The sequence below is a fragment of the Aspergillus campestris genome, assembly GCF_002847485.1.
Source record: "Aspergillus campestris IBT 28561 chromosome Unknown P168scaffold_8, whole genome shotgun sequence".
Lineage (NCBI taxonomy): Eukaryota > Fungi > Ascomycota > Eurotiomycetes > Eurotiales > Aspergillaceae > Aspergillus > Aspergillus campestris.
Genome location: NW_020194343.1, coordinates 1,303,918 through 1,322,673, shown reverse-complemented (window position 1 = coordinate 1,322,673; position 18,756 = coordinate 1,303,918). Strand labels below are relative to the sequence as shown.

The window sequence follows — 18,756 nt, the reverse complement described above, 5'->3', positions numbered from 1 at the left end:
GAGGGCAGGCCAGATCATATATACAGAACATCATTCATCATACTACGTAATACACCTCAACTACAACAACCCACCCCCCTCATAACGACATCAAAAAGCGTAGCAGAGTCTAGACAACAACCTTATGCCCAGCAGGCTTCTCCTCCGGCTCGCCAAAGATATCAATATCCCAGCGAGGGCTGTTGGCCGTGTAGGGGGTGTTATAACGACGACGGTGAGCCGTCAGAGCCGAAACCTGAGCAACCTCATCAGCGGTGAGCTCGATCTCCTGGAAGTTGTCCTTGATGCGGGACTCGGTGACGCTCTTGGGGATGACGGAGTGGCCGCCGACTTGGGACCAGGCGAGGATGACGTGGGCGCCGGAGACGGGGCGGCCGAGACGGGCGGAGGCGGCTTCGGCGACGGCTTTGACTTCGGGGCGGGTGATGAGGAGGGGTTCGCCGATCATGTTGTTGCCGAAGGCCTTTCCATTATTAGTATTGGTTTGAGGGGAGGGGGTGGGGGGGTGGGAGGGAGGAAACGGTTGGAGGAAGGAGGAGGGGAAATGACATACAGAGTAAGCAGTAATGTGGATGCCCTTCTTCTGGCAGTAGTCGATGAGCTCGGGGCTCTGGAGGAGCGGGTGACGCTCAATCTGGTTCGCAGCGGGCACGACACCAGTGGCGTTGATGATAGCGTCAAGGTAGGGGATGATGAAGTTGGAGACGCCGACGGCGCGGGCCTTGGACTTGGGCAGCTGGGTCATGGCCTTCCAGGTGTCGACGATGGAGATGGAGTCGTCGATCTCGACATCGCCGCCGGGGAGGGGCGAGCCCTGGACGAGGGGGAAGAGCTCGCTGCCGGTCTTGAAGGCGACGGGCCAGTGGATGAGGTACAGGTCGAGGTAGTCGAGCTCCAGCTCGGCGAGACACTCGTCGAGGGATGCTTCGACGACCTTGGGGTCGTGCTGGCTGTTCCAGAGCTTGGATGTCTGTGGTATTTGCGTTAGGGCATGTGTCTGCGGGTGAAAGGCTAGGTTCACGTACGATGAAGATATCCTCGCGCTTGAGACCGGGGACGTCAGCGTAGGCACGCTTGATGCCCACGGCGACCTCCTTCTGGTTCTGGTAGCTGTTGACTAGTCAGTTTGTGTGTAGTTTGGTGCATGGTAGGGCGTGCCGTACATAGTAGCCAGATCCTGCGGCAGTCAGTTGCTGTTTCATGATAGGGCTCGAGGAGAAACTCACCAGATGACGGTAACCCGCCTTGAGAGCCTGGTAGACGGCCTCACCGACCTGACCAGGCTCCGACTGCCAGGTGCCAAAGCCCAGCTGGCTTGTTGGTGTCAGTTAGGAACTTGTTATGGTGGGTGAGGAGGACATACGGGATTTGAGCACCGGTGTTGAGGGAGACCTTCTTTCCGAGAGACATGGTCAATTGATGTGGATTGTTGATATTAGTGAGAAGAAGACAAGAGACGATCAGAAGTGAGGAATCGAAGCAGGAGAGAAGGAAGATGAAGAGAAGAGGAAGAGGAGAGAAGAGAAGAGACAGGAAAAGTAGAGGGGATTGTCTGATAGATAAAACCCCGGCGGGGAAGGGTAATACCATGACGCAATACCGGGCCAGAGGCGGGGAACGGATGGAATCAGGGGGACGATCTGGTAACGGACGGTAAGGAATGGATACAGACCCCGCATTGGTGGGGGTCATGGTTAAATCGGATATTCATGGTTGTATACATCGATCAAGTACATTTGTTTTCATTCATATTGTCATGTCGAATGTACAGTCATTGAGTTAGTAGATACCATGGTTGTATACTAACATTGTCTACCCAAGTATCTCCCAGATATTCCCTCTACCTCTCTCGCAATTGAAGTATAAACAGGAGGAAACGATACGAACGAAACATACACACCTATAGTCTATACTAGTGGGTATTGAATGTCTCGGACGGCTAATTTCCCGCCGGATAAATTCCCATTCCACCAATCCCCACCTCGGCTTCGAGGCATCGGCTAATATCGGTCTTGGCTGGTCGTCCAGATACTCCGTACTACCTGGGTGGATATGCCGAAGTCCTTTGTCCGGACGAATTCCGTCTTTGGTCCAGGGTGTGGATAGAACTCGTGCGGGGGGTAGTCAGGTAGGATATCTCTATAGTACTGCATGTATATATAGTTCCCGATACGTTCAGACGCATACCTATCCATCTAGGTCATAATTCTGTATGCTATGCTTTTCTATCCCAGAATAAGATTTCATTCTTCAGTACTGGACCAACTGAGGGATCACTCTTTGTGACACTCTTCTCCCATTGTATACTTCAACAAGGCAACCAAAACAATGCCTCAGGGCTCAATAAGATTGATAGGCGGAATGGAGGGTCTAACCCAATCCGGCTAGGTCAGCCGGCTGAAGAGCCGCCCGAATCCGCGGGTCACCCACCAATCAGCACCTCTGGTTACCCGCCCCCTTTCGGCCCATCTCCACCCGACAGCGATTCTCTGCGCGTTCTCCGATTCAACATTTCAGCTTCAGCCTCGCCACTTTTCTTTTACCGAGTTGTATCTCTTAGTGTCTGGCAACTCTCTCATGGCCAGTTTCTTCCCTTGAGTCGCCCTAGAACCCGTTCCCTGTCTCATGGCAATGCGCCTCTTGCGCCCCGGCCGTCTGGCCGTTCTCGTGGTGCTGATCATCCTCGTGGTCATGTTGACCCTGTCCATGTATCAGCGTCGCACCGAGGCCGGTCCCCCGCCTGGTATTTCTCTTTCCGGACATCAATAGAGATATGTTCCCCGCTAAGAGACAGCCCCCGAACCCGGACGCAACGACATCGTGCGCCAACTCGTGGAAATGAGCAACGCCTTCACCAGCGCCACCGAGATCGCCCTCGTGATGGCCGCCACGCGCGCCGAGGATCTGCGCTGGTTATTAGATTACTGTCGCGATCGGTACACCTCCCCTCCGTCAACTACTCCCCACCAATCAACCGTTCTAACTAGCCAATCGGACAGCAATGCCGTCCCCCTCGTCTACAGCACCGATTCCAACCCCGACCCCGGCTTCCAGATCCCGCGCACCACCCGCGGCCGCGAGACCGCCGCCTACCTCTCCTACGTCGTCGACTACTATGACCGTCTCCCCGCCTACAGCTTCTTCGTCCACTCCAACCCCGACCAGTGGCACAACGACCTCTTCGGGCCCATGACGAAGGATACTCTCCCACACGTGCGCTTGGAAGCGGTCGACGCGCAAGGGTACGTGAATCTGCGGTGCACCCACGACCCGGGGTGTCCGACGAGCGTGAACCCGTGGGACCCGACGCAGATCGACATTGAGAAGGATGACATCCGCGCCTTTTTCCCGCAGGTCTACGAGGCGCTGTTTGACGTGGGGCCTGATCAGGTCCCTGAGCATATCGGGAACGTCTGCTGCGGGCAGTTCGCCGTCAGCCGCGAGCGCATCCGGCAACGACCCCGTGCGGACTACGAGCGGATGCTGCGGTGGGCGGCGGAGACGGAATTAACGGATAGTTTCGGGGTGGGGTGGGTGTTTGAAAAGATCTGGCATATTGTTTTTGGGACGGAGGTGATCTAGTATGTTCCTCTTTCTTTCTCTCTCTCTCTCTCTCTCTCTCTCTTGATATGAATACTGACAGAAATAGTTGTCCCCGGTTCGAACAGTGCCGGTGCGATGTCTACGGGTGGTGCGGCCCCCTGCCATCGGGCGAGACACTGCAGGCAGTGCGAGCGAAACCTGTATAGACGTGATGCGATGTGATGGATAACGATACATAAGATATATTCAAGATCTACGTAAATTAATTGCATTGTTTTTTTATATCACGAGTCAGCCATGTGTCTGGAAAATAGATAACTGGCAACTGAATATCATGTTATGTATAACTATTGTGACCAGGGAGGTACTAACAGGAGCACCTATTTTGGTCTGAAAAGACTTGATCTGCTTCAGAGCGATCAGAAAATATGTCCATGCTCGTACTTTGTATAACAGTATGTTCGTTCTTCCCAGTCTGCCACAAGGATAGACTATGATTACAGACATGGCAAGAACAAGAATGTAGGAACCCATAACCATCCCAGCAGTAAGGCCAATTGTTATTGGAATATATATATATATATATATAAGGACGTAAGGACGAAAGAACAAAGAACAAAGAACAAAAAAGAAAGAAGAAAAAGATATCTAACATATGCGCTAAACACCAAAACTTCATATCATCAGGGTTACGGTGCCGAATCGCAGGTCTCAGCCCTACTCCTAGCATATATAGCGCATGGTGTCTTGTTCAACTTCCAATCTCACGGTCATAAGTAAGAAGAACACAAGAAGATGCGACTGCAGGTACCGTCCAGGTCCTAGACTATCAACAGAGAGAGAGGGCAAGTGAGGTCTCTGCATTTGACTGGGCATTCCTGAAATGTGGTAGACGGTAGCCCTAATAGGCGGCTGTAGGCCCTGTCAGGGCTATAGCTCTATTAGAATGAGTCTGTGCGAGTACCAGCTCTTGCAGGCGGATCTGGAGCGGGAGTTCCCCGAGACGATGGAGGGGATTGCGAGGGTCGAGAAGTGGGAGTTCGAGGGCTGTGGTGGCGGCATGGCGGAAAGCAATGAGGATCAGCTGGATGTTGGGTTCGGGGGTGGCAGTTGATCGAGGTGTAATTATCTTTTGTATGCTGGCTGGATTCAGATAGGTTGACGATCTGTCCCTATACTGACACTCATTAATTAGCAACACATGTTTTTATCATACCAGTAACTACCAGTTTGCTGTCTCGTTGGTACCAGATACACTGTACCGCCCACCTCTGAAGACACTGTAGAAACCAAGCAACCACCCTCAAATCCCTACTTCTAGCAGTCATCCTGTACGCAATCAAGCTCACAAATCTCTTCCAAACCTTCAAACCAGCACCCATTCATCAATTCACGCTATCATCAATTCATCTCCCATGAACAAGGTATCATATCATAGCCAAGAACACCACTATATACAGCGATCCCTTCCCGGCAACCAATCCCCAATATACACCCTACCATCCCATCCTATACTCCCCCTACGCAGCAACCTGAGGCTCAAGCACCCGCATATGCAATCCCCGCACAGGGGCCTCAAGCTCAAACGGCCCCGCCTCACGGTCACGATCCCTCTCAGCAGACACCTCATGCACGTGTTCACTATCCAACATGGGCACGTCCGTTTCACTGGGCGGCGCCTGGGGCACAACCCTGGGCATCCCGGGTATTAGCGAGCGGGGTATATCATTGTGTGTCTCTGAGGTAGGAGGAGGAGGAGGAGGAGGAGGAGAAGGTAACGACAGCGGCTTGCGCGGAATGGGCGAGGGAGCATCCTTCTCGACGTCGACGTCGCCGTCAACATCGCTGGGGGGTTTATTATCGTTATCAGGTGGAGATACCGAGCGAGGAAGAGGCGAAGAGGATCCCACTGCGGCAACGTCAAGACGACGACGCTTTCTCCGCCGACAGTAAAGCCATATTAGGACGGCGAGGATAGCGACGACTACTATTACGGCGATGGCGATGCCGGCTTTGGCGCCTGGTGAGAGGGAGGTTGTGGAATTTGAGCAGGAGAAGGAGCCGTTGAAGACGTCGGTGTTGTCGTTGTCTTCGGAGGGGGAGAGGGAGTTGCAGTTTAGAGATCCGGAGGAGGTGATTTCGGTTGCGCCTTGGACGGATTCGAGGTTGGGGAAGGATATTCTGGTTGCTTTTAGCATTCTTTATATGGAAGTTTGATATATATATATATCAAGGGTTACATGAACGGGGTGTTGCAGAAAGGACTAACGAGTCAAACGGCCCATCAAGATATAACCCCCCCGCGACCTGGTCCAGTTCATTGAAGCGCAGGTTGGTGAGATGCGGATTGGCGCGAATACGGACTTCACCATCGACAGTCCCCAGACTCCCGAGCTGCAGCGAGACGAGGGCCTTATTGTTGCGAACGCTAAGCAGACCGGTCACAGTTTCCAGGTCTGGGGCGATAAATGAGTCAAGCCGGTCTGTATTGTCGATAGTGAGGCCGGAGCGGAGATTCTCGACGTTGGAGAGGGTGATGGAGCCCGAAGCGGCGGGGGAGATGGTTAGAGTGCCGGAGATGGTGTCGCAAGATGAGAGGGAAGTGGCATCTGCTTGAGAGCGGATTTCGATAGGATTTGAGCCTGTTTGTTATTAGTTATAGACGGGTGAAGTAGGTAAGAGAGGGAGAAGTACAGTCGGGTTTGGAGGCTGCCAGTACAAGTGGCAGGGATGTGAGCCCCAGGAGGACCAGCAGGAAATGGTCCATTCTTCCCATCGCCTACCCTATGGGTAGTATCTCAATTCGAGATGGGTGAAAGAGTGGAAAGAGAAGGTGGATGGGCGTGTGGCTGCACCATGGCAAACGAATGCAGGGAGCCAGAGCCAGCGAATACAAGCCAAACCACCTCTTTAGCAGAGCGGGTGACGCGGGTGTTGTTATTATATACCCGACACCCTGCATGGAATGGAAAAAGAAAAGAAACTAAAATAGAAATGAACATCAGAAAATATATAAATAAAAAGGACAGGATGAGTCCCCCGCGCGAGGAGAACCCGCTGAATCTCCGTCACACATGCATATCGGACGAGCTCCCGTGCCCAGACCAAGCCCTAAGTTGATATCGTCAAGACGGGACGGGTGGATGGATAGCATCTTGTCGTCGACTGCAGGGAAGGAGATGTGCCGAGAGAACACAGCCACCTTCCACTCCACTCCGCGTCCCGTCTCATGCAGCCTAGTAAGGATGTCGTTTTGGACCATGGGACTATTTCCATACGAATCTTCAGTGTCGGTCGGTGGCTAGTTACCACAACGGGCCACCACAAGTTACTCAATCATACTTGCTCCCATGGACGTCGCCATTCCGAATCCATCCTAGAACCAGCATAAAATAACCAAATAGCCAGTTCAATGAATGGAAGAAATTGGGTAATACTCCACAGCAGGCAACCACTTTACCAGCCGCCCATTCTGCGGTCCAGAGATATGTGGATGCCTGCGGCCCATCCCGGTCAGCTCTCTCCGTCGGAGCACTCCGTGTGGTTCTTTGTCTCGGCCATGCAGCTAGGCGACCAGAAATGCAGAATGCGTCCTCTGCTGGCCCTCCCATTCCGGTCTTCCCCGCAATTCCGAGTGGACATGTTCTGTCGGTGGTTTTATGCTGGCTGACTCAGCTGTGTCCCTGCATAATTGTGAATGCCTGGGGCATGTGTTAAAGAAAGAATTCCTCCTGGTATTATATAGTAAATCGTGGAAATTGCTTTTAATGAGATGGTATATAAAACCCAGGGATTCATAATTGCTCTATCTACTTCATGTCGGTCATCATTTTCCATCGGCAGGCTACACACTGATCGTCTTAAACACCCTGTAATCAATTAGCAGCCGTCATAAGAAAAAAAAGAAAAGATGAAAGGATGAAAGAAAGGGAAAGAAAGGAAAAAGGAATAGAGAAACTTACCCAAATCCTGCACTCCCAGTAGCCATGACCGTCCCTGGCATCTGGGCCTGCCAGTGCACTTCCTTGACCGACTCCATGTAGTGCACAAACAGCAGCTGCGGCGGCACCTCCGCCATCCCCGCCGCCCGGCTCTCCTCGTCGTCCAGCTCCACCGCCAGATCCCAGAGCGTCACCGTGTTGTCCGCCGACCCCACCGCCACCACGCTGTCGTCGGTCGGATTCCACTCGATGCTCGTCACCGGCTCCCGGTGGAAATCGAACGCCGCCACCGGCGTCGACTGGGTCTGCGTCGCCGCCGGCTTCCAGTGCCGCAGATCCCACACCGCCCACTGCCCGTCGTCCGCGCCCGTCGCCAGCAGGTGGAAGGTCTGGTTCGACCAGCTCATGACGTTGACGTCCGTGCCCGACACCTGGACGTCGACCGCGGGCTTGCGCGACTTGGACCGCACGTCCCACACCTTGACGCTGCCGTCGCTGCTGGCCGACGCGAACACGTTGCGCTCGTTGGGGGACCACTGCAGCTCCTCCACGGACGAGGTGTGGCCCGTGAACGGGCGGGTGTCCGTCACCCAACCGCCACCCTCGGTGCGGCTCGTCGCGTAGATGAATCCGTCGTTATCACCCGTCAGGAGCTTGCCGAGCGGGTGCAGCGGCGACCAGTCCAGCGCGTACCCCTCCGACTTGTGCATACGCAGCGTCGACAGCGGCTTAGATGCCGACGGGGGCAGCACGGTGCCGGGCACGTCAAAGCTGGTCAGATGCGGCGTGACGTCGTGGATGACCACCTGGGCGTTCTCGAGCATGGTAGCCGTGATGGTCTGCGGGGGCTTGGAGTAATCGCCCGACTGCGCCGGGGTCTGGTGGGAGCGGATCCGGTTCGCCGTCGACCCGAGCGGGATGCTCTTCGACTCGAGGATGGGTTCGCCCATGTCGTCGTCGTCCGAGTCGCTGTCCGAGTCCGTCTCGTTCTCCTTCTCCATCTTGCTCAAGCTGCTCATCTTGAGCACCATCAGCTCGTTATCTTTGGAGCGACCGCCCTCGGCCTGGGTGCCGGTCACGGCGTACACGGTGGCCGGGTAGGTCTTGCGGTTGTCGCCCAGCGAGTCGGGGACGATATCGAAGGAAAGACAGGGCCACGGGGTGCTCAAGGTGTGCAGCATGTCGTAAGCGGAGGGATCAGGCGACAGCACCTCATCAGGACCGAGTTTCGTTCTACCGGGGATAAAGGTCTGCTTGTCCACCTCCATAGCCTCTGCGGGCGATTAGCGACCGTTTTAGAAAATTCACACATGATTGTCGCAAGTCCAACGCACCTTTTTGCTCCTCTTCCCGTTCCGCATCAGGTCGCCCATCTACACCAGCCTCCAGGATCTCATCCTCGCTCTCGAACTCATCCTCATACTCGTCCTCGAACTCCCCCGCCTCATCGGGAGGGGCATCGGCGATAGGACGCCCTCCGGCCTTGAGGGCGGATTGGTCGTCGGTGATATCAGCAGCTCTTTTCGACATGATGAGGGAAAGGAAAGGAATTAAATAGACAGCCTTTAAAAGCTGACCGAACCAGTCGTGCAGCCGGAGAAAGTTGACCAGAAGAAGGAAAAAGACGGACTTTTTTTTTTTTTTTCGGGGACAAGAGGGGAAAAGCGACTAAACCTATCGCGGACTAGCGGCGATCGGGCGGCTGGCTGACCCAAACGGTGATTATGTTGATGTCGACCTGGATAGTATCAACTCCCCTCTCTTCTCCGCGTCAACAACTTCATTTAGTTGATTATCCTCGTACTCTGTCGTTCTTTGTTTGAAATTTCTCTGTCCCACCGTGTCGCTCGCCCGGTTCGGTCCCACCCGGGTCGATTCCCTCTTTGTTGACCCCTCCCGACTCCTACAAAGGTGAACCAAAGAATCACATCCCCCATCGTGATCGCGAGAAAAAGAGATATCCTTCGGGGGAAGATCGTCGTTCTGACAAATCTATCGGACAGGTCACATCGGAGAATTCTGTCGTTCCTCAGTTGATGAATTCTCCCGGCGGTTGGCCTCCATTCTCCATCCGCATTCTTCACCCCGGTTGGTCCCCCCACTGTTGTGACCGCCGCATATTAACTCCGCACATGGACTGATGACAGGTATTGTAGGTTCCTGTCGCATCGATCGGAGCCTCCATTATGGACACTTCCCAACCGTCAGACCCGCTGGCTGGTGTCGCTCCTGAGCTCCACGAACAGCACCCCCAACCGCAGCCGACGCCGCAACAGTCGCAGTACCCCGTCAACCCCGCCGGCCCCTATCCATCCCACGTCGAATCCGTGCCGCCAGAAGTGATTCCCAGTGCTTCGACATACCATGCGGGATACAGCAGCGACTCGCACGCCAACTACTCGTCCCATGCCGCCGATTTCAACTCCGGTTCCGAATACCTACCCCAACCACGTGCGGAGCTCCCTCGCGCGCAGGAAGCCGTCCCATCGATGATCCATCCACCCGCGGCCCCGTCGTCGTCGCGTCCCAGCTCGGGGCTATCTAGTGGACCCGACCGACTCGGCTCCGTACAGTCCGGACAGGAGCTCCCCCCAAAACAGCCGATCCCCTCCAACAAGAACAGCGTCGTCATCAAGGTGGGCATGGTTGGCGATGCGCAAATCGGCAAGACCAGTTTGATGGTGAAATACGTGGAGGGCAGTTGGGATGAGGATTACATCCAGACGCTGGGTAGGTTTGATGCGCCGGAGTCGAAATGGGTCTGACTCGAACAGGCGTGAACTTCATGGAGAAGACCATCTCCATCCGAAATACAGAGATCACCTTTTCGATCTGGGATCTGGGCGGGCAGCGCGAGTTTGTCAACATGTTACCCCTCGTCTGTAACGACGCCGTCGCCATCCTGTTCATGTTCGACCTCACGCGCAAGAGCACCTTGAACTCGATCAAGGAGTGGTATCGCCAGGGTCGGGGGTTCAACAAGACGGCCATTCCCTTCCTTGTCGGTACCAAGTATGATCATTTCGTCAACTTTCCGCGCGAAGATCAGGAGGAAATCTCCATCCAGGTGAGTGTCAACCTTTGCCAACCGGTGCCGGATCTAACCATTGCATAGGCCAAGCGGTTCGCCAAGGCCATGAAGGCCAGTTTGATCTTCAGCAGTACCAGCCACAGCATCAACGTGCAAAAGGTACGATCAGTCGTTCGTCCGCTGACCATATTGCTGCTAACCTAATCTAGATCTTCAAAATCGTCCTGGCCAAGGCGTTCGACCTGAAGTGCACGATTCCCGAGATCGAGAACATCGGCGAGCCCCTGCTGCTCTACAAGAACCTCTAAACCCGCGCACGGGGCCATGATTATGTACATTGGGACGAATGATGTGACGACCACGTGGATGTGGCCGAATGTCGGATGTGAAGCTCCTTCTTTTTTTGACTTTTTTCCAGCATTGGGATGCGTCTCGGATTTTCTTCTGTCTGTTCATTATACTTTCCTATCTCTGTTAATTCTTCTTTCTTTCTTTTGATGCCCCTTTTTTTACTTTTCTTTCCTTTGTTATTTTGTCCGTTGGGCTCTCATGTCCTTTTTCTTTCTTTTTCCCTTCTTTTCTTTTCTTTTTCCCATGGTGTCATCGACTGCCGCAGAGGTAAACCGACGATGAAAATCCAGGAGCTGGGGAGCGCTGATCGGATATATTGTGAAGTCCACTAGTTTAATCCGTGCAAATGTTAATATGGTGTGAATCAGCCCTGTTAAGGGTTGACATCGAATCGTAAGTCAGATGTGCCGTGCCTTGTCAAGCGTATATAATATACAGTGAGTATAACAGTGATCAAAGCGCAGTGATCATGTCAATACCCCCGCCCTCCAATAAGCAAAGGCCCAGCTGTTTACTAGTATAATATGCAACCACACATACTCAAGTACTACAGGTCTGAAAAGACCTATCATACATTCTTTGTATTAGTAGCTACCCTCGTCTGCATGCTTAGTTGGGCTGTACTCTAGAGGTGCGGTATAGATGATGCATCCCCGGTGGGAGGACCTATACGAGTGTATCAATATACTCGAGAGCGTGGGTATAGACACGATGCCAGACTGTCAATATCAAATGGGAGCTGGACATGTGACTATCCCATGGTGACATGTAAGATATGATATGGGAGATACGGAGTAGAAGTCATGTACTAGAATCAGATTGTACATGCAATCTAATCTGATAAGAGAACCGGTTGGGAGTATGTCGAACTGACGTATCTCATGCAGTTATTTATTGGGTAGATATGATCGCATAGGGCTGTGTAGTTCTATTGTTCTACTCGTGCCCGAGGTATACATATGAGGTCATACCCAGGTATGTGGATAACGTTATACAGTCTTGTTGGGTGAATGGAGATAGAGATAGAAATCACAGCATTGGAATATCTGTATTGATTGAATTTGTCCCCAAGTATATTTGATTATAGCATCTTTGAATCCATCGTGTTGGAGAATATATATCAGCACATACCTAGGCACTGACTGTACGTGAAAGGTATATATATCATATTCCCGTGACACACCCAGCCCTAAGTAGTATCTTCACGATAACCTCAAATAACAACCTCAGACAATAACATACTCAAACGACAGGAGTATGTACTATAGCAATCCCTACATTCCGTCAGGACTCAAATCAGTCCATCATAATCAATGTTACCACGAGGGGACCCACGGACTAACCAGAACCAGGAGGGATCGACGTTGCGCCCGCCATCACCAGAGGCGCCCTACAGTTTCAGCTGGTTTCAGCCATGATAAACGAACTCCTTTTACTCCAGTTCTTATTTTGCACATTGTCATTCTTCACTCTCTGATCCACTGTCTTTCATCATCACTCTTTGTCCCCTTGTCCCTTTGTTCTCCCTTCTCTCATTCATCCATTCATCTATTCATTCATTCATTTATCTATCTACACCCTCATTCAATCTATTGGATCCTGCCGTCAAGCGCTGGACGGATTACAGTGCATTGATCGCACGCGCCAGCTGTCGGTCCCCCCTGATCTTGACCCGCACGTTCGCTCCACCCACAAAGCGCTTAACCGTTGCGACCCTCATTTCCACGGCGCTTCGCCTGGGAATCATCCTTCCTTCAACAACTCAGTCTGAGACTCTGTTCGTGTCGCTCTTTTGAACTCGATCTGCTTTCTTTCCCTCCAATTAGGTGGAAATGTCCTGAGACATCTTCCCGCGCCGATCATCTCCAAGTCATTCTTGACCACCAGTCTTTCCTGGGCGCATTGAATACAAAAACCACAACACTCGTCGCCCCATTTCACTCGTTCCATATCCTTCCTGACTTCGACCGGCTGGCCCGACGAAGTCTTCCTGTCTGTGACGAACACCGAATCGCCGAGCGATCCCGTGCTGGACTTCCTGGCAGGACCGGGCCACAATAATCTGCACAATGCCGTGCTGTGGGGATCGCGAAAAGGGCGGCCCCGTGTCCCTGGAGGAACAATGGGATTACATTGTACGTGTTGATCCAGTCAATTGCTGGCTTCAAATGTGGTGGTGGCTAACCCCGTGGTAGAACCTGGACGACTTCAAGTCCGAATCATGTCTCAGCCCGTTCTCCTACTTCTGGCTGTGGGTTTTCCTCATCGTTTCCCTCGCCGTGTATGGTGTCGACACCTTTACCGCCGTCAATCTACTCGCCTTCTCTCGCTGGGCCGGCCAGATCGAGCCCGCCATTCCATTTGCGGCGTCGCGCTGGGTGTTCGCCGTCTGCATTATCATCTCGTTTGTTCTGCTGGTTCTGCGCTGGCTTCGCGCCATTCGGGCGATCCGTTCCGGAAGCATCGCCAAAAGCTACCTGGACTCCCTCGCCGTGCGGATCCAGAGTATCCGCATGGGCCAGAATGGCCGTGGGTGGCGGAGATTCCTCGTCTTCGCGGAGCTCACCAAGGACCGCAAGGGAGCCGAGTACATTGCCTTGTTCACGTACTTTTCGTTCGAGAGTAGGTAATCCTTTCCGTCGCGATCGTGTGGGTGACAACAGCGTACTGATGGAGACCAGCGTGGATGAACACGCTCTTCGCCGACGGGCCCCGTCAAGTGGTCAACGCCATCACCCTGTACTCGGTCATGCAAATGGATCTGCTCCCCGGGGGCAAACACGCCTCCGAGGACCAAGACCAGTCAGGGGCCTCCCAATTCTTCAACAACGTCAAGATCCTCGCCGAGAACAACAATCTGAGGGCCGTGATCCTGTGCGGTATGTTGTTCACCGTGGTGGTCTGGGTGTTATCAATCTTGAAACTCCTCCTGGCCATCATGTTCTACGTCTTCTTCCTCTTCCACCACATCCCCGAGAAGGACGGCAGTCTCAAGTCATACTGCAAACGGAAGATCAACCAGCGACTCACCCGCATTGTCCGTCGCAAGGTCGACAAAGCTTTAAATAAAGGGGTCGCCCTGCAGGACCGGACGCCGACCGGGCTGAGCTCGCGGCCGACCCTCCCCGTCATCGGTCCCGACCTCGACAAAGGCCCGGCCGTCGCGACCATCTCGCGCAGCACTACCGAGACAACACTGCCGGTGTACACCTCACGACCAGGCACGGCCGCCGGCCAACGTCCGACCCTGCCCGATCTAGGGGGCCTCCAGGAGAAACCGCCGCTGAGTCGATCAGTCACCCAGTCGTCAGGCTGGTCAGACGGCACGGCCGTCTCTGGATACAGCCCGTTAGACCGCCAGGCATCGCCGGCGCCGCCCGTGCCCGCGCTTCCCAGCCACATGGTCATGGCGGGCTCCCGCTCCCAGACGCCTATGTCGCGGTCCGCGTACACGCCGTCCCCCGCGCCTGCAGGCGTCATGACAAACCGCATGCTGCCCCCAATCGCCACGTCAGGCTCGCCATTCCGCCCCTTTAGTCCCGCAGTCGACCCCTCCGGACGCTCGTACACACCAGCCAACCAGAGCGCAACCGGCTACGCCGACCAAGCCGGCATGCGAACGTTCTCGCCCGCCCCTGCGCCTCAGAACCCGCAGTTCAATAACCCCGGGGCGTACTATTCTCCTGCGCGCGGGACTCCAGCGCCCGCCTCTCGCATGGGGTACTCCACACCAGTCTACCAGGAGAACTTGGCCGCCGGCCGACCCACGCCCGCGCAGCAATACCCGCCGCGGGGATATGGCGGGCAACCCCAACCGCCTCGCACAGACTACTTCTAACCTCCCTTGGGGATCGACCGCGTGCGCGGACACGCCCGATGATCTCTACCACGTTTGATGAAAATATTTTCCTATACCCATTGATGATCCAGCGAATCTGACCGGGATGGTCTATTCCCATGCATTTTATCTTGAATATCGGTGCCTCGCAGCTGAGCTGGTTTGTAGCCGAAAAAGACGATGTAGATAGATACCACCGCGGTGCAGAATAGTGGAACCTGTTCATAAACCTATCCTTCTTAAATGCAAATATATTACAGTTTGTAGATCTTTCAATTCTTTCCTTGAATCAAGTCCTGTCATGTATTGGAATCCATCAATCTGCAACGCGGTGGGTCTTAACTCCCCCTTAACTCCGACTGACCGCCCCCGGTCGCCGCCAACCAACCATGGTCGACGCAGTATGTCAGTTCAACATCATCATCCAACTTACCACCTTCGACATTCTATTACAGAACTCGAGACACTCGACTGTATGCGCATGAATTACCCATGATCCTACCTGTAATCGCGTAACAGGTTCTCCCGCTCGGGCTTAGTTCAGCCGTCCCGGATGCGCGTCCTCAACAATCCCTACGATGGCGTCGCCCCGAGCCGTGCCCGCTCTCAACGGAGAACACCGAAGCCCCTCCTCGTCGTCGGATCCCCATCGCGAACCTACAGAGACGTATCGACTACGCACAGATAGCGGGCGCTTGACGACGCGACCGGAACCCCCCACGGACGGAATGGCGCCATCGCCTTCACCGCAGCGGATCCCCATGAGTCCGACGAAAGATGGAAGAAACCGCGTGGTCGCGACGGGGAGTCCCGAGCAGCGAAAATCCTCGGTCCACCGGTTGGAGCCGTCGCCGAATTTCTTGGAGATCGAGGGATGGCAGACCAACGGGGTGGAGGGATTGCAGATAAATGGAAGGGAGGGACACGCGCGAAGACTGTCGGCGAAGAACTCCGACCGCAGGGTGGATGGAAGTCCACGGTCCGAGGACGATGCCAATCGCGTCGAGTCGAATGGTCGCGTTGCGGGCGCGCCGGCTCGGCGGGGTCAGCGCGAGGTTAACGGCGACCGAAGAAGCGGTCAGGCCCCGCTTTTGTCGGAAGGGGTGGTCTTTGAAGAGCCGGACGAGGCGCGGGGCGTACAAAGAACGCCGCTGGTGGGCGTGTTTGAAGTTTCGGAGGGCTCTGAAGGCATTAATCGAAGTTCCGGAGAGGTTTCTTCTCCGTCGCATCAGGACAAGGAGAAGGATCGGATCCTCAAACTATCGCCCGCCAAGATGCAGGCGCTCACATCGTCGCCGCAGTCGATCCCCTATCGCGCGGCCCCGTCGGAGTCGGAACCGGGTCGACGAGTCGTGTCGGACGGGATGCGCCCCGTCGTTCCTCCGCTGGAGCCAGTCGACGAGTCACATGTGCCGGGGGACAAGGTGCGCTCGAATCAGGAGTCGTTGGAGGGCGCGCCGAGCGCGATCGGCAGACCGTCGACGTCGACGACGACAACGACGCGCAGTCGGCCCATGCCCTCGCGGGCTGTCTCGACGCCCGGCAGCATGCGGCGACAGACCGTGGCCGCGGGGAATGAGCGCCTCGCACAGACGTGGGCCTCGCGCTCGAAACAGGACCGCCTGCCGATCAACCGGGAAAGCGAGACGAAGCAGACCGTCCCATCGTCACAGATGGGCGAACCGGCGCTGCCCTCTCCGGTGCCGCCCACGATCCCCATCCCGCCGTTGTCCGTGCCGACGTACCTGCAGCTCGAGCTGTCGTCCGGCCGACCTTCCCCTCTGTATATTCACCGCACTGCGATGAGCGACTTCCCGTACGAGTCGTCCCGCGTGAAGCTGGAGCGGCTGATGAATTTCCTGATCCTCCCTCCGGCGCTGGAGCAGGTCCTCTGGTTTGGGACCCTGGCGTGTCTGGACTCGTGGCTCTACTCGTTTACCATCCTCCCGCTGCGCTTTGCCAAAGCGCTGTACATATTGTTAGAGTCATGGGCGGTCAACCTGGGCGTCGAGTTTCGGTACGTTTCCGGGTTTGTGGTTAAGGGTGTAGGACGCGTGTGGCGCAGGCGCAACAACGCACCGGCGGACAGCACCAGCCAGGAGGTGCCTCGAAGTTCGGAGCCAGGACCGCGGCGGTCGCGGACAGCGTCCATGAAACAGGAGATGCCCATCGAACGGCCCGTCAGGATCAAAGCGACGGAACCGAGGCGGCGTCGTACAGACACCCAGTTCCGTCCGCAACATCGACGGCAAAAGTCCATCCCCTCGGCGCTGATGCCCGACGACAAGGCGGACATCCTCAAGGGCCTGCTGATGATCGCCACCTGCGTCGTGCTGATGTACTTCGACGCCAGTCGCATGTACCACTGGATCCGGGGACAGGCGGCCATCAAGCTGTACGTGATCTACAACGTGCTCGAAGTGAGCGACCGCCTCTTCGCCGCCATCGGCCAGGACGTGCTCGAGTGTCTCTTCTCGCGCGAGGCGCTGGAGCGTCGGCCCGACGGGCGTAGCAAAGTGTTCCGGCCGTTCGGGCTGTTTCTTCTAGCGCTGGGGTACACGGTGACGCACGCGACGTCGCTATTCTACCAGGTCATGACGCTGAACGTGGCGGTGAACTCGTACTCGAACGCGCTTATCACACTGCTCCTCTCGAACCAGTTCGTGGAGATCAAGTCGACGGTGTTCAAGAAGTTCGAGAAAGAGAACCTGTTCCAGCTGACCTGCGCGGACGTAGTCGAGCGGTTCCAGCTGTGGCTGATGTTGACGATCATCGCATCGCGGAACATCGTCGAGACTGGGGCGCTGAACTTCATCGGCGAGCTGGGCACCAGCTTCAGCGGGCAAGCGTCGGCGAGCACTAACAGCACGCCGATGTCTACACCACCGCGCATGGCCTCGTCTATCCTCCCACAGTCCTTCACCATCGTGCCATCCTCTATCGTCGCCTCCTTCAGCCACGTCAACTCCTTCCTCCCGACCCTAGCCCAAGTCCTCGGACCATTCCTCGTCGTGCTCGGCTCCGAAATGCTAGTAGACTGGCTCAAGCACGCCTACATCAACAAATTCAACAACACCCGCCCAGCAATGTACCACCGCTTCCTCGACATCCTCGCAAAGGACTACTACACGAACGCCTTCGGCGACCCGAACCTCATGCGCCGAGTCGGCCTCCCCGTCATCCCGCTCTCCTGCCTCTTCTTCCGCGTGTCGGTCCAGACCTACCAAATGTTTCTGACAGCGCTCCTCCCACAACAACCCTCCTCCACAGCCGTAGACTCCACCTCACTCTCCTCCATCCACAGCCACTACGCGCCGTCACCCCAGCCCTCCCTCCCGCCACTCACACTGCGCACAATCCTCCCCGCCTCCGCCGCCCACGCGGGTGCCTTCTTCCGCCAGCTCCTCGCGAACGCGATCCCCACCCCGGCCCAATCAGTCTACATCTTCACCGCCGTGCTCCTCCTAACAGGCTTCGTCCTCCTCCTAATCATCAAGCTCCTCCTCGGAATGCTCCTCCTGACGTGGTCCCGCGGACGGTACAAATCAATGAAGCAGCGCGAGCGCGAGCGCGAACACAACACAGACATGCCCCCGCCACCCCCGCCATCACAGCCACAGCCACAACAACAACAACAACAACAACAACCTCCCCCAGACCACGGCAACGCGCCGCGCGGGCGAGAATACGCCGTCGAAGGCAGCCGCCGCGTGGGCGGGTGGGGCGTGGTAGAAGTGAACGACGACCACCGGCGGTGGATCTACGCTGATGATCCTGCGGCGCTCAAGCGGTTGAAGGCGCGCGAGGAGAAGGAGAGGAGTGGACGGGGAGAGGAGGATTGGAATATGGATCATGTGACGAGGTATGAGATGGTTGCTAAGAGGATTTGGTAATAGTATAGAGTGTGATGAGCGTATATTACCTGTATATTCCCGTGATCTTTTAGAACATTCCATTAGTATTATAATTATCATTTGATTGACCAATTCAGTGTAAGAACCGTAGTTATTCGTGAGATAATAGAGCCATAATACCGAGGAAACAACCATGAT

The 18,756-nt window shown here is 55.2% G+C and overlaps 7 protein-coding genes across 7 annotated transcripts; 4 read left to right on the top strand and 3 right to left on the bottom strand.

Annotated features, from left to right (window-relative positions):
- Positions 1–35: 35 nt before the first annotated feature.
- akr1 (putative aldehyde reductase (AKR1)) lies at positions 36–1,511 on the bottom strand. Its single transcript, XM_024834471.1, has 6 exons — positions 1,364–1,511; positions 1,227–1,314; positions 1,164–1,177; positions 1,026–1,110; positions 554–970; positions 36–463 (listed from the first exon to the last, which is right to left on the bottom strand). The coding sequence occupies exons 1-6, from the start codon at positions 1,408–1,410 to the stop codon at positions 110–112; spliced, it is 1,005 nt and encodes a 334-aa protein (XP_024691936.1). The 5' UTR covers positions 1,411–1,511; the 3' UTR covers positions 36–109.
- A 1,291-nt stretch (positions 1,512–2,802) lies between these two features.
- P168DRAFT_271417 (DUF3431 domain-containing protein) lies at positions 2,803–3,773 on the top strand. The gene is made up of 3 exons (XM_024835262.1): positions 2,803–2,936; positions 3,000–3,581; positions 3,650–3,773. Exons 1-3 carry the CDS (start codon positions 2,839–2,841, stop codon positions 3,747–3,749), a joined length of 780 nt encoding a protein of 259 aa, XP_024691935.1. The 5' UTR covers positions 2,803–2,838; the 3' UTR covers positions 3,750–3,773.
- A 1,290-nt stretch (positions 3,774–5,063) lies between these two features.
- Positions 5,064–6,310, bottom strand: P168DRAFT_283085 (putative GPI-anchored cell wall protein Pst1; the record flags this gene model as incomplete). Its single annotated transcript, XM_024836025.1, has 3 exons — positions 5,064–5,724; positions 5,813–6,185; positions 6,238–6,310. 3 exons carry the CDS (start codon positions 6,308–6,310, stop codon positions 5,064–5,066), a joined length of 1,107 nt encoding a protein of 368 aa, XP_024691934.1.
- Positions 6,311–7,387: 1,077 nt separating this feature from the next.
- P168DRAFT_305628 (ribosome biosynthesis protein RRB1) lies at positions 7,388–9,184 on the bottom strand (the record flags this gene model as incomplete). The annotated part of the gene is made up of 3 exons (XM_024838948.1): positions 8,819–9,184; positions 7,506–8,757; positions 7,388–7,412 (listed from the first exon to the last, which is right to left on the bottom strand). Exons 1-3 carry the CDS (start codon positions 9,012–9,014, stop codon positions 7,388–7,390), a joined length of 1,473 nt encoding a protein of 490 aa, XP_024691933.1. The 5' UTR covers positions 9,015–9,184.
- Positions 9,185–9,416: 232 nt separating this feature from the next.
- P168DRAFT_255573 (Spg1/Tem1 GTP-binding protein) lies at positions 9,417–11,268 on the top strand. Its single transcript, XM_024834470.1, has 5 exons — positions 9,417–9,572; positions 9,641–10,214; positions 10,259–10,551; positions 10,600–10,674; positions 10,725–11,268. Exons 2-5 carry the CDS (start codon positions 9,671–9,673, stop codon positions 10,821–10,823), a joined length of 1,011 nt encoding a protein of 336 aa, XP_024691932.1. The 5' UTR covers positions 9,417–9,572; positions 9,641–9,670; the 3' UTR covers positions 10,824–11,268.
- Positions 11,269–12,935: 1,667 nt separating this feature from the next.
- On the top strand, positions 12,936–14,704 carry P168DRAFT_238758 (uncharacterized protein; the record flags this gene model as incomplete). The annotated part of the gene is made up of 3 exons (XM_024833630.1): positions 12,936–13,001; positions 13,062–13,488; positions 13,548–14,704. 3 exons carry the CDS (start codon positions 12,936–12,938, stop codon positions 14,702–14,704), a joined length of 1,650 nt encoding a protein of 549 aa, XP_024691931.1.
- Positions 14,705–15,465: 761 nt separating this feature from the next.
- On the top strand, positions 15,466–18,597 carry P168DRAFT_238284 (TAPT1 family protein; the record flags this gene model as incomplete). Its single annotated transcript, XM_024833608.1, has 1 exon — positions 15,466–18,597. The coding sequence occupies one exon, from the start codon at positions 15,466–15,468 to the stop codon at positions 18,595–18,597; it is 3,132 nt and encodes a 1,043-aa protein (XP_024691930.1).
- Between the last annotated feature and the right edge of the window lie 159 nt (positions 18,598–18,756).

What these genes read in the sequence shown, in the direction of transcription:
- akr1 (XM_024834471.1), bottom strand. Translation starts at nt 1,410, where the DNA reads ATGTCTCTCGGAAAGAAGGTCTCCCTCAACACCGGTGCTCAAATCCC. An exon ending in AACACCGGTGCTCAAATCCC is followed by an intron (nt 1,315 to 1,363) that starts GTATGTCCTCCT and finishes GACACCAACAAG; the next exon opens with CCAGCTGGGCTTTGGCACCT. An exon ending in TCCACATTACTGCTTACTCT is followed by an intron (nt 464 to 553) that starts GTATGTCATTTC and finishes AATAATGGAAAG; the next exon opens with GCCTTCGGCAACAACATGAT.
- P168DRAFT_271417 (XM_024835262.1), top strand. Translation starts at nt 2,839, where the DNA reads ATGAGCAACGCCTTCACCAGCGCCACCGAGATCGCCCTCGTGATGGCC. An exon ending in TTAGATTACTGTCGCGATCG is followed by an intron (nt 2,937 to 2,999) that starts GTACACCTCCCC and finishes CCAATCGGACAG; the next exon opens with CAATGCCGTCCCCCTCGTCT. An exon ending in TTTGGGACGGAGGTGATCTA is followed by an intron (nt 3,582 to 3,649) that starts GTATGTTCCTCT and finishes TGACAGAAATAG; the next exon opens with TTGTCCCCGGTTCGAACAGT.
- P168DRAFT_255573 (XM_024834470.1), top strand. Translation starts at nt 9,671, where the DNA reads ATGGACACTTCCCAACCGTCAGACCCGCTGGCTGGTGTCGCTCCTGAG. An exon ending in GGATTACATCCAGACGCTGG is followed by an intron (nt 10,215 to 10,258) that starts GTAGGTTTGATG and finishes TGACTCGAACAG; the next exon opens with GCGTGAACTTCATGGAGAAG. An exon ending in AGGAGGAAATCTCCATCCAG is followed by an intron (nt 10,552 to 10,599) that starts GTGAGTGTCAAC and finishes ACCATTGCATAG; the next exon opens with GCCAAGCGGTTCGCCAAGGC.